Genomic DNA, 14,302 nt, shown 5'->3' on the forward strand with positions numbered 1-14,302 from the left:
AGCTGTTTGCTGACTTGAAGCAGGTTAATGGTGACTTTTGCTAGAATGCTTTTAGATAAGCAACAGGAGCAGAAGCAGATTGCAGTGTGTTGAAGATTAATTCATTGGTGGATAAGACCATCCAAAGTGGTGAGTGGAGACTATTTTTTTCCAGAAGCTTGATTTGGAAACAAGAAAATAAGAGGCTTACTAAAAGATGCCAGGTTACTTAGATAAGGTCCCTTAATCGTTTTTTGGGGGAGGAATGAAGTTTTGTTTTGCAACCATACTTAAAGCAGAAATTCATGTAGGTAGTGTCTGTTATCTTAAGAGAAAAAAACAATACCATTTGCGTTCCTTGTTATCAATATGTATTGTCATTGGAATTGATGAGGAAGAAATTCACAGTATCCTTCCTCCTCCCCAGCCAGAAACCTGGATCCCAGAACAGGAACATTTTCTACTGTGTGTGTGTGCTCACTTGTGTTTGACTCTTTGCAACCCCATGGACTGTAGTCCTCCAGGCTCCTCTGTCCGTGGGTTTCTCCATGCAGGAATAGTGAAGTGGGTAGCTGTTCCCTTCTCCAGGGGATCTTCCTGACCCGGGGACTGAACCCACGTCTCTTGTGTCTCCTGCATTGGCAGGTGGGTTCTTTTCTACTCAAACCACCTGGGAAGCCCCACTTTCTACTTAGAGATGTTTAAACATTATGAGAACAGGGTGAGCTGTGAGGGGGAGTCCACCTTGAGGGGAAGGAATGAGGAGAGTGATAGGGAATGATGCAGGGAAAAAGTGTCCTTTGTTTTATGATCATAGACTTCCCCCAGATGATTTATTCAGCAAATATTTGTGCATCTCCCACCATTTCCTTCCAATTGTGCTGTTCCTTGGGGTTCCTGGGAATGTAGCAGGTGGACAGAATATCCCATCATTCCCTTGCTAATTTTTTTTCCTAACCCAAAAATTCCCAATGGGAACTGGCTATTGAATTCTTCTATTAAAAGACAGTCCTTTAGGTCTGTAAACAGGGGAATGGTTGCATGATTGCTCTAGTTGGGGAGGCAGATGTAGACAGGTGGCTCCTTCCATCACAGGAGACTAGCTGTGTTTATACCTGGGCCCCTTGGTAATAATTAGTGAAGTTGCTCAGTCGTGTCTGACTCTTTGCGACCCCATGGACTGTAGCTTAACAGGCTTCTCTGTCCATGGGATTTTCCAGGCAGGAGTACTGGAGTGGGTTGCCATTTCCTCCTCCAGAGGATCTTCCCAACCCAGGGATCAAACCCAGGTATCCCACATTGTAGGCACACACTTTACCGTCTGAGCCAACAGGGAAGTCCTTTGGTAATAATGGACTCCCAAAAAGTATGTGTGATACCCGTCAGCATACCTGTCACCCCTATGGTAGGTAATCCCAAGTTTAAAAATGTAAGGAAAGGTCAAGTTTAAATTAGTGAATGTTGTGCAGTGGCATTCATTTTCTTTGCTTCTGCACTCTATATGGCCTGGAAATACAGGATGGTTAACAGATATTGCTATGGAAGGGTCTTGACAAGGTCTGAACTAGGATGCGAGTAGGAATGTTTGTAACCAGCACAATATTTATATACATGTCGCAGTTGGGAAGCTTGTATCTAGCATGTCATGTGGAAATTTGCTTTCTTGAGAAGACTGCAGAGATGTTTGGTCAATCTTTCCTCCTAGTTGCTAATTCTCCACAAATGTTTACTGTTTACTCTTCAAGGTAATTTTTATAAATGAAAATCTGGGTTGAACAGTCTTGGGAGTTTGAGTGAAGTCTCTTGGCAACTGTGTAGGTCAGTGTTTGAATAAAACAGAAAGGGTTCTTAACTCTCCCCCATCAGTGAATTTCTTGGCTGAGTGTCATGGCTTCAACATTTTGTCTAGACCCTGGCGACAGGGTCTGCTTCAGGCCAGGCCAAATGATCTTGAACTCAATGGGCAGAAGTCATGCTATTGCTGCTGCCATTTAGTTACTAAAGAAAAGAAGAAAGAAAGTGCAAGTTGCTCAGTCCTGTCTGACTCTTTGCAACCCCATGGACTATAAAGTCCACGGAATTCTCCAGGTCAGAATACTGAAGTGGGTGGCCTTTCCCTTCTCCAGGGGATCTTCCCAACCCAGGGGTAGAACCCAGGTCTCCCACATTGCAGGCAGATTCATTACCAGCTGAGCCACAAAGGAAACCCAAGAATACTGGAGTGGGTAGCCTATTCCTTCTTCAGGGGATCTTCCTGATCCAGGAATTGAACTGCGGTCTCCCGCATTGCAGGCAGATTTTTTTACCAGTGAGCTATCAGGGAAGCCCATTTAGTTACTAAGTCATGTCCAACTCTTTGCGACCCCATGGACTGAAGTAGCCAGCCAGGTTTTCTGTCCATGGGATTTCCCAGGCAAGAATACTGGAGTGGATTGCCATTCTCTTCTCCAGGAGATCTTCCTGACCCAGGGATAGAACCCAGGTCTCCTACATTGACTGACAGGTTCTTTACCACTGAGCCACCAAGGAAGCCTTGCAGAGGTCACGAGGTTTTCTGTATGTTTGCTAGAAAAACAAAGTTCCTTTCCTAGCCACAGGTCATCAGTAGAATCTGCCCACTTTCTTAAAGACAAGCAGTGAGTAACAACAGGCTGGAGGAAGCTATGTGATTACTATACAGGAAAAGATGACAGACATAAAGAAGTATTGTCATCTTGGGTAGACATCATGCCCTTGTTATAAGAGCATCCACTGTGAAATCAGATTGTCCTACCACACTTCCTGCAGTGACATCTAGGACCTGAAATAGCTCACAGTTCAAAGGACATTTCAGCGCAAGATAGATGGTGATAATCATAATTACCAGGGGCTGCTCAAGAGTGGGCCTGACTGTATGGACGAGATTGCCTGTGTTTGGATTCAGTTTTTCCCTGTCTGCTTGTAGATTTCTTTGGCTGTTGGCTGTTATGCTTGAGAGTGAGCTGCTGAGTGATGAAATCCGTGGGGAGAAAGTCATCCCACACTAAAAGGGAGTTTCTGATTGAGGGTTATCTGCTTGTGCTGTGGAGGGGCGGGTCTGTAAGTCAAGAGGCTGTTCTGCCAGAGATTTATCTGCTTCTGAAAAAAATCATTTGGCTATATTGACAAGTGACATAAGCTTTTGAATTTTGTCTCTGGACAGCAATGGTTTATTATGTGTCTGCAGCCATGAAGTTAAAAGACACTTGCTCCTTGGAAGAAAAGCTATGACAAACCTAGACAGTGTATTAAAAAGACGTCACTTTGCCAACAGAGGTCTGTATAGTCAAAGCTAAGGTTTTTCCAGTAGTCATGTATGAATGTGAGAGTTGGGCCATAAAGAAGGCTGAGGGCCAAAGAATTGATGCTTTCGAACTGTGGTGCTGGAGAAGACTCTTGAGCATCCCTTGTGTAGCAAGGAGATCAAACCAGTCAATCTTAAAGAAAATCAGCCCAGAATATTCACTGAAAGGACTGAAGCTGAAGCTACCATACTTTGGCCACCTGATGCCATTGGAGGAGGAGCCGACTCATTGGAAAAGACCCTGATGCTGGGAAAGATTGAGGGTAGGAGGAGAAGAGGGCAACAGAGTATGAGATGGTTGGTTGGATGGCATCACCAACTCAATGGACATGAGTTTGAGCAAACTCTGGGAGATAGTGAAGAACAGGGAAGTCTGGTGTCTATGGGGTTGCAAAGACACAACTGAGCGACTGAACAACAACAAAAATTACTGTGTGTGCTCTATTCTCTAAATGAAGACAATCTTTCTTCTGTCTCTCTTTTATTGAAATGTGGCTGATTTACAATGTTGTGTTAATTATTGCTGTACAGCAAAGTGACTCAGTTATACACACAGATATATTCTTTTTCATAGTCTTTTCCATTATGATTTATCACAGGATATTGGATATAGTTCCCTGTGCTCTACGGTAGGACCTTGTTGTTTATTCATCCTATACATATATATATAAGCTGGCATCTGCTAATCCCTACCTCCCACTCCACCCCTCTCCCACCCACCTCCCACTTGGCAGCCACCAGTCTGATCTTTATGTCTCTGATTCTGTTTCATAGACAGGTTTGTTTGTGTCATATTTGAGGTTCCACGTATAAGTGGTATCATAGGGTGTTTGTCTTTCTCTTTCTGACTTACTTCACTTACTGTGATGATATGGTAATATTTGGAGTTGGGGCTTTTGGGAGGTGACTAGGTTTAGACTTAGTGCATTCTCTCCGCCTCTCTCTCTCCCTCTTCTCTCACCTCTGCCACGTGAGGACAGAAGGAGAAACCGGCCATCACAAGCCAGGAAGAGGGTTTTTGCTGCAACCCAGCCCTACAGCCAGCCTGATCTCAGACTTCAGCCACGGGATCTGTGAGAAAATAAGTGTCCATGGTTTAAGCCTCCATGTCCACGGTGTTCTGTTAAGGCAGCTTGACTGCCCTAAAATGCCTTAAAAAAAAAAAAATTCAGAGTTAACTTTTTCTTAAAGAACAATATGTGTACAGAAAAAAACATACCATAACTACAAGTTTCATTGAATTTTTACGCACTGAATGAATTCGTAAAATATCATTTCCCCTTTGTTTTTAAACTAGCTGCATTGCCTATACTTATTTGTTCACTTTTACCTAAATGAAATAACATATTCAACTCTTCATTAGGATTTCATCCGTGTCCTAATAATATCTTTAGAACATCATAATTGTTAGTGCATTTAATGTTTAAAGTCTACATGTGAAATAACTAAGCTTGTTTTTTCCTTCTGTCTCAATATGGGTTGGGAGAGGGTGGAATTACCATTAGAGCATTATTTCTGGAGTACCATATAGAATGCTATTTATTTTGAACAACTTAAATTCCAACAGCAACAGGCTTCATTACCTTTATTTTTTCTCCTTTTGTTCCATTAGAAGTTCAAATAGATACAACATATGCATTATTATAGTTGCTGTTCAGTTCGCTTGGTCGTGTCCGACTCATTGCGACCCTGTGAACTGCAGCACTCCAGGCGTCTCTGTCCTTCACCATCTCCTGGAGTTTGCTCAGATTCATGTCCATTGAATCAGTGATGCCATCCAACCGTCTCATATTCTGTCACCCCCTTCTCTTCCTGCCCTCAATCTTTCCCAGCATTAGGGTCTTTTCCAGTGAGTCAGTTCTTCACATCAGGTGGCCAAAGTATGGGAACTTCAGCGTCAGTCCTTCCAATGAATATTCAGAGTTGATTTCCTTTAAGACTGACTGGTTTGACCTCCTTGCAGTCCAGGGGACTCTCAAGAGTCTTCTTCAGCACCATAGTTAGAAAGCATTAATTCTTCAGCGCTCAGCCTTCTTTATGGTCCAACTCTCACATCTGTACATGACCAGTGGAAAAAAACATAGCTTGGACTATACAGACCTTGCTGTCTAGGTTTGTCATAGCTTTTCTTTCAAGGAGCAAGTGTCTTTTAATTTCATGGCTGCGGTCACCATCTACAGTAATTTTTGGAGCCCCAAATCATAAAATCTGTCACTGTTTCCACTTTTTGCCCATCTATTTGCCATGAAGTGATGGGACCAGATGCCATGATCTTCACTTTTTGGATGTTGGGTTTTAAGCCAGCTTTTTCACTCTCCTCTTTCACCTTCATCAAGAAGCTCTTTAGTTCCTCTTCACTTTCTGCCATTAAAGTGATATTATCTGCATATCGTATGTAGCTGATATTTCTCCTGGCAATCTTGATTCCAGTCTTGATTCCAATCTTGCCTGTGAGTCTTCTAGCCAGGCAATTCATATAATGCGTTATTATTAACCAATGAAATTATTCTACTTTGGTGTATTTTAAGTTGCTAAGTGCTAACTTACTAACAATCATGGCTTTCTTCTGGCCATTTCTTTTCTGTGATAAGAGTTAAATACTGTAAAACAGAACTGGAGACTAAATGTGTTCTCAAAGCTCAGCATCCGCTGGTTCTGAGACCAGAGATCATTGGTGTGAATCTCAGGGCTCTATTTTCTCAGCCACTTGGGGTGGTTGGAGCTGCCATGTTCAAAGTAAGCAGGAGGCTTCTGTGTTGTATTATGGATGGGGAGAGAGGTCCCCCCCACCCCAGGACCCCAGACACAGCAGTTCATAAAGCCTAGAGATGCTCTGGACCAATTCCCTGATGTCCTCAGAAAAATCAGACTCCTCAAGGCTGTGCTGGTCTCCAGCCTCACTTCCAAGCTTCCCCTTTGTCCCTCCTAGATTCCTGCTTTTGCCTGTGGGCCTCCCTGGAGCAGCAGTCCTGAGCATCCTCAAGTAGGAGTTCTCTCCTCTGTGCTGTGAAAGCAAAGCCAGAGTGGGATGCAGATAAAACAGCAAGAACAGCTTTTATTCCAGAAGTACTGTCATAGGGGAAACTTGACCTAGGCACAGAGCTGGGCTCAACTCTGAGTACTGAGGATTTACAGCCAAGGAAGAGGTTGGGGGGGTGGAGTGGGTTCATGGTTGGGGAATTACTGTGGGGAAACACTAGGGGTCAGGGAATTCTGGCCAAACTGAATTTGACAGGATGATTGCTGAAGGTGGGCCTCAAGTTTGGGGGAAGGAAATTTGACCAGATAATAATAAAAAACTTATTTATTTGTTTGTGTTGGGTCTCAGTTGCAGCATGGGGAGTCTTCATTAGGTTATGTGGGGTCTTTCATGGCGGTGCATGGTCTCAAGCAACCAGGCTTAGTTGTCCCGAGGCATGTGGGTTCTTAGTTCCCCGACTGGAGATTGAACCTGTGTCCCCTGCATTGCAAGGTGGATTCTTAACCACTGGACCACAAGCGAAGTCCCTTGACCAGATATTGAGGGTGAGGGATTCTGGGTAAACCCACTTAGCAGGATGCTTGGTGAAACAGGGTGACACAAAGATGGCATGGGAGTCCAAGGCTGAGGTCTTGCTGAGAAGGGGGTCAGAGAAGGCTGATTGAAGTTCTGTCAAGGACGGCCTTTCAGGTTCACAGGCAGGTTCTCCTTGCTGTGTCACGTCCACAGTTACAGCTATGCTCATCCTTGGGGGCTGTGAGCACCTCAAAAGTTTACTTTCTTTATCCTTGAGCCCCAGCCCCCTGGACCCTGCCCCTCCTCCGCAGAGGAGACACTCAGAAGAGGTTTTCTGAGGCACCAAAAGCATCCAGGGTGTGAGGGCCCAGGGCTAGCTTCCTCTCGAAAGCCAGAGGCCACATGAAAGCTCTTCCAGTGGGAAGTGTTCCGGTCCTAGCTGGTCAGCCATAAAGGACAAGCGTAGGATGCCCCTGAGGCCGTGTCAGTGGGGACACTTCACCAATATAATTTCCTGCAGTCCCAGCAGCAGGAGCAGTGAATGGTGAATGGGATTTTTGTTCACGGTCCTTGGCTGAGGTTGTGAGGTGATGGGAAAGGCAGAGGAAGAAACCATTTGTTGTGGGTCTGGATGTTCAAATTCCCGTCTCCCAAAGAGGAGGCCCCAGATGCCCTCTGAACACCTCTGGGCCCAGAATCTGGCCAGTGGCCCGGCGATGACCCACAGTGTCGCAGGCAGCTGGCGTGCGTGGCCACAGCCCAAGGACACCTCCCAGGGGAAGGGAGGGGGACCTCCACGGAGCTGGCACAGGGAGACAGAGCAGATGGTTTTGAACATTTTTGAAATGGGAGAGGGGTTGAAATAGAGTTGATGGCTTATTTTGTTAAGTAGAAAAAATTTTTTAAATGGTCAGCCACCATCACCCTTCCCCCGCCCCCATAAAATTGAAAAATATATTTTACCCCCCAAAAGTGGTAAAAATGTGCAAAGCTTCCACTCCACACAACCTCAGCCCTGGTGTCCAGGCCCTTGAGGGAGGTCAGATAAAAACAAGTATCAAAACCTTCTTAGAGGGACTGGAAATGTGGGGGTGATGTCACCCAGTGCTTCAGATAGCCACGACTGCTATCTCTCCTCCTGTTTCCCTGGTGCCTCAGTGGTAAAGAATCTGCCTGCAATGCAGAAAACTCGGATTCGATCCCTGGGTCGGGAAGATCCCCTGGAGAAGGAAGTCACAACCCACTCTGGTATTCTTGGCTGTGGAATCCCATGGACAGAGGAGGCTGGCAGACTTCAGTCTGTGAGGTGGCAAAAGTTGGACATGACTGAGCATGCATGCATCTTCCCTCTCTTGGGATCATGGCCATCACGGTTTTGAAGCATGACCATCCCTCAGTTTGGGTGTGACAACCTGTCTACCAGTGGTGACAGAAGACCCTGAGCACCAGAGCTGGTCCAGCACCTTGAAAGGGAAAAAAAATTACATTTTTTTTGTCATGAACCTTTCATTGAAACAGCACTTCCTTCCATCATGAATATGGCGCTGTGTTAGGTTCCTAGGGCTGCGGTAACAAAGTGCCACACACCGAGGGCTCAGGACCCGAGGAGATAGGATGGTGTGGCTGTTGACAGATGCTTATCTTCTCATGGGGCTGGCGGCTGGGAATTTGCAGTCAGGTGTGGGCAGGGTTGGTTCCTTCTGAGGCTGTGGGGAGAGTCTTTCCCAGTCTGGTTGCTGGTAATCCTTGATGATCCCTGTCTGTAGACGTATCACCACCATGTCTGCCTTCATCTTCACTTGGTGTTCTTCCAGTATGCCTATCTGTGTCCAAATTTCTTTTAAAGTTTTATTTATTTATTTTATTTTTGGCTGTGCTGGGTCTTCCTGATCTAGGGGTTGAACCCACGTCTTCTGTGTCTCCTGCCATGCAGGCATATTCTTTATCACTGAGCCCTCAGTGAAGCCTGAGTATTATTTTGGTACACTTTAAAAAGTATTTTGATGCATTTATTTCAAAATAATTGATTTCCTTGGTTATCTTGTATCTTTTGTTTTATGAACTGTGTTGAAAGTTTCCATAATATAAAAATGTTTGAGAAGGGTTTGTGGCTCCCGCTGGCTTCAGGAAGAACTCACTTCCACAGAGAACTGTTAGGAGGCCCAGTTCTCTTCCTCTCACTGGCCCTCCAAGAGGTGGCCACTGTCCTCTGAACCCACCAGGCTGTGTTTTCTCTCTGGTGCTCCCAGACCCTCCAGGGCTGTGGCCTGTGATGCGAGCATCCAGCCAGGGGTGGAGCTCTAGGGCATCCCTGGACCACTCTTCCCACGCTCCTCCGGGCTGGGGTCATCCCTGGGAAGGGCACCCTCTGCTTGTTGTGACAGAATCCCCTTGCAAGGTGGACTTGAAAGGGAGGACTGAGGTGACAGTGTGGAGTGTCTCCATCCTGCTTCAATTAGAAGTCAGGAGGGTGACATTTCCCTCTGCACTCATCTGGAGCTCTTGTGGTTGTACGCTTAGCAAAACTGGACATGGGCAGATGAACAGGAGAAAAAGAAACAATTTTACTTCCTATATACCGAAATCTCATAGAATTGGGACTTGAGAAGAGGTCAAAGCAGGCAGCCTTTAAACTTTTGAGACAAAGAAACAATAGACTTGTGGGACATTGACAAGATAAAGAATCTTAGGTTTTGGGTGCTACTTCGTGAAGAATCTAGACAGCTTCTGGGCTGGAGTAGTAAATTAAAGAAGTAACAAGGTTTGTTTCGGAGAAGGCAATGGCACCCCACTCCAGTACTCTTACCTGGAAAATCCCATGGACAGAGGAGCCTGGTAGGCTGCAGTCCATGGGGTCGCTAGGAGTTGGACACGACTGAGCGACTTCACTTTCACTTTTCACTTTTATGCATTGGAGAAGGAAATGGCAACCCACTCCAGTGTTCTTGGCTGGAGAATCCCAGGGACGGGGGAGCCTGGTGGGCTTCCATCTATGGGGTCGCACAGAGTCGGACACGACTGAAGCGACTTAGCAGCAGCAGTAGCAGTGTCTTGATTGGACCATTTTACAGATGAGAAAAGTGAGGCTGGGGAATAATGTCCTACCGATGAGTAGTGCATCGGCACTACGGCAAATGCCTCAGCACAGAAAATAGTAAAGAGCTGCTGCTGAGGCATGAGCAATTTGAATGACACTGTTCTTGGTTTTTCCTCATAGGGCTTCCCAAGGCAGAGAATCGTCATTTTCTGGCAAACAAACCAAGCCCAAGACCTAATTGTGCTGAATGTCATATGCTGACAGCTCTTGGAATCCACCCTTTGGCTTAGCTTTCAAACAAGAGGTTCATCTTACCCAGGAAAAGGGTGAGTTATTTGCTTTCTTAATGTTATAATGCTGACATGGATGATCCTGGGTTTGTGGAGAATAAAAGAGATAGGTGAGCAAAAGAACATGTGTGCATGTACAGTCGCTTTAGTTGTGTCTGACTCTGTGTGACCATATGGATTTTAGCCTGCCAGACTTCTCTGTCCATTGGATTCTCCAGGCAAGAATACTGGAATGGGTTGCCATGCCCTCTTCCAGGGGATCTTCCCCACCCAGGGACTGAACCTATGCCTCTTACATCTCCTGCATTGGCAGGTGAGTTCTTTATCACTAGTGCCACCTGAGAAGTCCAGTGAAAGAATAGGAGATTTAAAAAGTAACCTAAAAAAAAAAATGAAAAAAAAAAAAAAAAAGCCACTGCTTTGCATGGATGGAATTCCAAGGTAGTTGTACACATTGAAGACTGGTCTTGCTTCTTTCTGGGAGTGATGAAATCGTGCTTAAATCAGTCAAAGAAGAGTGCCAGGGGTCTGTACATTTGGGTCTAGGACATGTGCTTTCTGGCCTTGCAGATTCTCTAGCTAGATGCCATTATGGAGTCAGAGAAGGGCAGAACTGGAAGGACAGACCTAGTGAGCTGTGTGATTCAATGTCCTTCTAGATCAGGGATCCAAGACTCCCACTATGAAGGAGCCAGGACCACTGCCTGGTTCCTGTGGTCCCAATCTTCCACCAGGGAGTGAGAGACGGTGGCACTCATCTCTGCCTCCCTGTGGAATCTCATCACTCCACTTGTGTCTGCAACAAGACTCCAGAGTTTCTAAAACTTGAGCCATGAAGCATGGGTCTCATCTCATCCCCCATCTCAGCCACCCAGGGCAAAGCTATACTCCTGCTTTTTGAGGTCTAACCATTTGATTGTTTTCCTTTCAGATGGCTTACATGAAGATGAGATGGGTATATATTTCCCTGATGGTCCTGGGAGTCTTTTGTCTGTATTATAACCTGGAGGATCTGAATCCTTTTAAAGGAGAACCAGTGATTTTCAAGAATGAACTTGGGGACTTCCTTCAGCTCCCAGATATAGATTGCGAGCAGGATCCCCCCTTTCTGATACTGCTGGTAGCTTCATCTCACGAGCAGTGGTTTGTCCGCTTGGTCATCCGGAGCACGTGGGGAAGAGAAAAGATCATAAAGGGAAAGCGGATAAAAACATTATTTCTCCTGGGAACCTCTCCCAGTAAACACATCTCAAGAGAAGTGGCCAAGGAGAGCCAGAAGTTTCGTGATATTATCCAGAAGAACTTCACAGATGATTATTTCAATCTGACCCTGAAGACCATGATGGGGATGCAGTGGATCTACAGCTTTTGTCCACAGACAACTTTCGTGATGAAAACAGACTCTGACATGTTCGTCAATATCTACTATCTGACGGAACTGCTCCTAAAGAAAAACAGGACAACTCGGTTTTTCACCGGCTTCCTAAAACTGAACGAGTATCCCATCAGGAAACGGTTCAATAAGTGGTTTGTCAGTAAGTACGAATATCCGTGGGACAAGTACCCGCCCTTCTGCTCCGGCACTGGCTACGTTTTCTCTAGCGATGTGGCGGGCGAGGTGTACCATGTTGCCAATAGCGTGCCCTTCATTAAACTGGAAGATGTCTTTGTGGGGCTCTGCCTGAAAAGACTGAAGATCAGGCTGGAGGAACTTCACTCTGAGCAGACTTTCTTCCCTGATGGGTTACCGTTCACCACGTGCCGTTATAAGAAGATTGTGGCCTCCCATCATATCAAGCCGCGAGACATCCTGAAGTACTGGCAGGCTCTGGAAGGTTCCCTGCCAGAAGAGTGTCCAGATAACTGAGGGGAGCCTAAAAGTGCCCATGGACCACCGCGGTGATGGCTTTTGAAAGTTCTTTGATGGTGTGGCTGAGACTCCCCAGGTCAGGGAGGGAGTGGGGAAGGAAGAGGCAGAACACAAGGTCCTGCAGCCTTCCCTGTCTAAATGTAAATGCCACCACAGATGAAGCCCCATTTGGTACCCAAGCCATAACAGACACCATCTCTTGAGCACCTACCCTGAGGCACTAACTCACGCGCAGCTGCATCTTCTCACGTCAGGGGCAGCATCCACATGGAGTGGTGGGTGTCACCACTGCCACTTCACACACAAGGAGAGGGCAGCTTAGAGAGGGATGGGGACCTGTCTCAAGGATGACAGCCAGCAGACACCAGAGCGAGGGGGAGAGCCCAGTGTCGTCAGATCCCAGGCGGCAGCCTCCGTCTCAGTCCACCCTCGTGAGCTGCCTCCTGGGAGAGGATGGTGGCGATGGGGGTTTCAAGGGGGGCCTTGCTGCTGGCATCCGTTGGTCCCTTGTAAGAGTCCCCTCCTCCTCCTCAAGTCCCATTCTTGTGCTTTTTAGTGCAGAGACTGGGGTGAACCAATGCCCCCCATCCCTCCGGTACCGAGTTCCCTGTGTTCACGATGAGTCTGGCTGCCCTGAGACCCTGTTAGCAGCTTGGCACTCAATTCACTACACAGACATTGCTGCAGTGGCCGCAGCTCTACCCCCGGGAAACACCCAGTTCTGGATAGAAACCAGTCTTTAGAAACCAGACTCAGCTCAGAACTCACTGTGAAGCTTGGCCTGCTGTACATACCTGTTGGCCCTTCTGCTGAGTGGGGGATCCCTGAGAGCACAGCATTTCTTCCCCAGTGTCCATGGTGACCCCGTCTGTTGGCTCCGTCTGTCCTTGGTCTGCACTTCAGGTCTCCAAGTGCACACTGGAGGGTGGCTGGAAGCATCATCCATGAAGGATGCTGGGAGCTTTTCTGGGAACTGGGAATGATTTAAGTCAAGACCCTCTCAAGCAGCCCCTGGGATGTTAAACGCTGAACTGAGTCCTGGTCCAAGGTGCGTCTCCCTGAGTGTGTGTCCTAAGCCCAATCCCAGCTCAGCGTCACTGCATTCCTCAGATGGCCAAGGAACAGCTTCATTTTGTGATATGGACTTTAGTATGCATCTCCTGGGGGTTTGGAAGAGCCTGTTCTGCAGGGTTGTGTGGAAACAAAACACTTTTTTTTTTTTTTGGCAGAATCTGCCCATTCAGCCACTGTCACAAGACATACAAAGCCATCTTGCTCCCAATCTCCAGGAGGATCAGTTCTTACTTTCTACTTTATTGCACCGAACTTTAGCACCACTCAGAGCCGAGGCCTCACATGGCTGTGAAACTTACAAATGTTGAACAAAGCTCTGACCTGAACACGGGAAGAGGTGTCTGCTGCAGAATGGTCACAGCTGGGTTGATCTGCAAAGTGGCATCTTATTTTGCACACTGTTTTTCGTTTCTGGACGGAGCTGCTTCTTGGTGGATGTGTTTTCTTATCCCAGCTTCTCTGAATGTGCTGGGTCATGTTCAGAAAAGCTACCTTCTCAGGTGGGAAAATTAGGGACTGAGCTTGTTTTCTGAAGCCTGGATTTAGCAGGGCCAGTCAGTCCCGTGGGACAGACTCCCTCTGATTTGGGGGATAATGGTGGGTTTTGGGCTTTGAGGGTGAAGGAGTCTTTGGCAATAGGGCTGCGTTTGTGCTTAGATGTCCACCTTGTCTGGGATGCATGTCCATGTGGCCACTGGGCTGGGAGGGGAGGTTCATCTCACTCAGGATCTGGTCTCAGCACCTGCCCAAAGCCCTCGCCATAGGAGCACAAGCACACACTCAGCTCCACCCTTTGTGTGCTCTGAAACAGTTTTCTGCAAAACACATCCCTTGCCCCCATCCCCAATTCTATTTCTTTATATAATGAAGACCTTTTATACTCTAAGGAAAAACATGTTTTGTGGCTACAGAACTTGAAGGGACCTTTGAGCTTATTTGGTCTGGCATTTACATAGGATGAAAATAAAGCTCAAAGAGACCCAGAGGCTTGCCCAAGACTTCACAGCTTGTTTGTCATGGAGTGCAGGTTTCAGCCAGAGGTGTAGTCCGTGATGCTGTCTTGCTTGTATGTGAGAGTAAGAAACTGTGAAAGTGCAAATTAGTAGGCAAAGTGAGGCCTCTGGGTGCTTCCAATAGCACCCAGAGTAAATTTCAGAATGGGATTGAGAGGAGCCAGGCTGGTGTTTTCACTCACAGGTCCAGGGAGGAACGGTGCTTATGTGTGCTCAGGTGT

At 46.7% G+C, this 14,302-nt stretch overlaps 1 protein-coding gene across 5 annotated transcripts in view; it reads left to right on the plus strand.

Annotated features, from left to right (window-relative positions):
* The window catches only part of B3GALT5 (beta-1,3-galactosyltransferase 5), a 38,893-nt gene extending 24,841 nt beyond the window's left edge, over positions 1-14,052 (plus strand). For 2 of the 5 annotated variants that reach the window (XM_025292061.3, XM_006076933.4), the window contains 2 exons: positions 10,015-10,160; positions 11,056-14,052. In XM_025292061.3, coding sequence (XP_025147846.1) covers positions 11,056-11,991 — 936 coding nt within the window. In that variant the 5' untranslated portion in view covers positions 10,015-10,160 and the 3' untranslated portion in view covers positions 11,992-14,052. Of the gene's footprint in view, positions 1-10,014; positions 10,161-10,308; positions 10,368-10,390; positions 10,438-11,055 lie in introns of those variants that run through there. The other 3 variants (XR_006553134.2, XM_025292075.3, XM_006076932.4) reach the window with 3 other exon arrangements.
* The last annotated feature ends 250 nt before the right edge of the window (positions 14,053-14,302 follow it).

This window comes from Bubalus bubalis, chromosome 1, assembly GCF_019923935.1.
Source record: "Bubalus bubalis isolate 160015118507 breed Murrah chromosome 1, NDDB_SH_1, whole genome shotgun sequence".
NCBI classification, from domain to species: domain Eukaryota; kingdom Metazoa; phylum Chordata; class Mammalia; order Artiodactyla; family Bovidae; genus Bubalus; species Bubalus bubalis.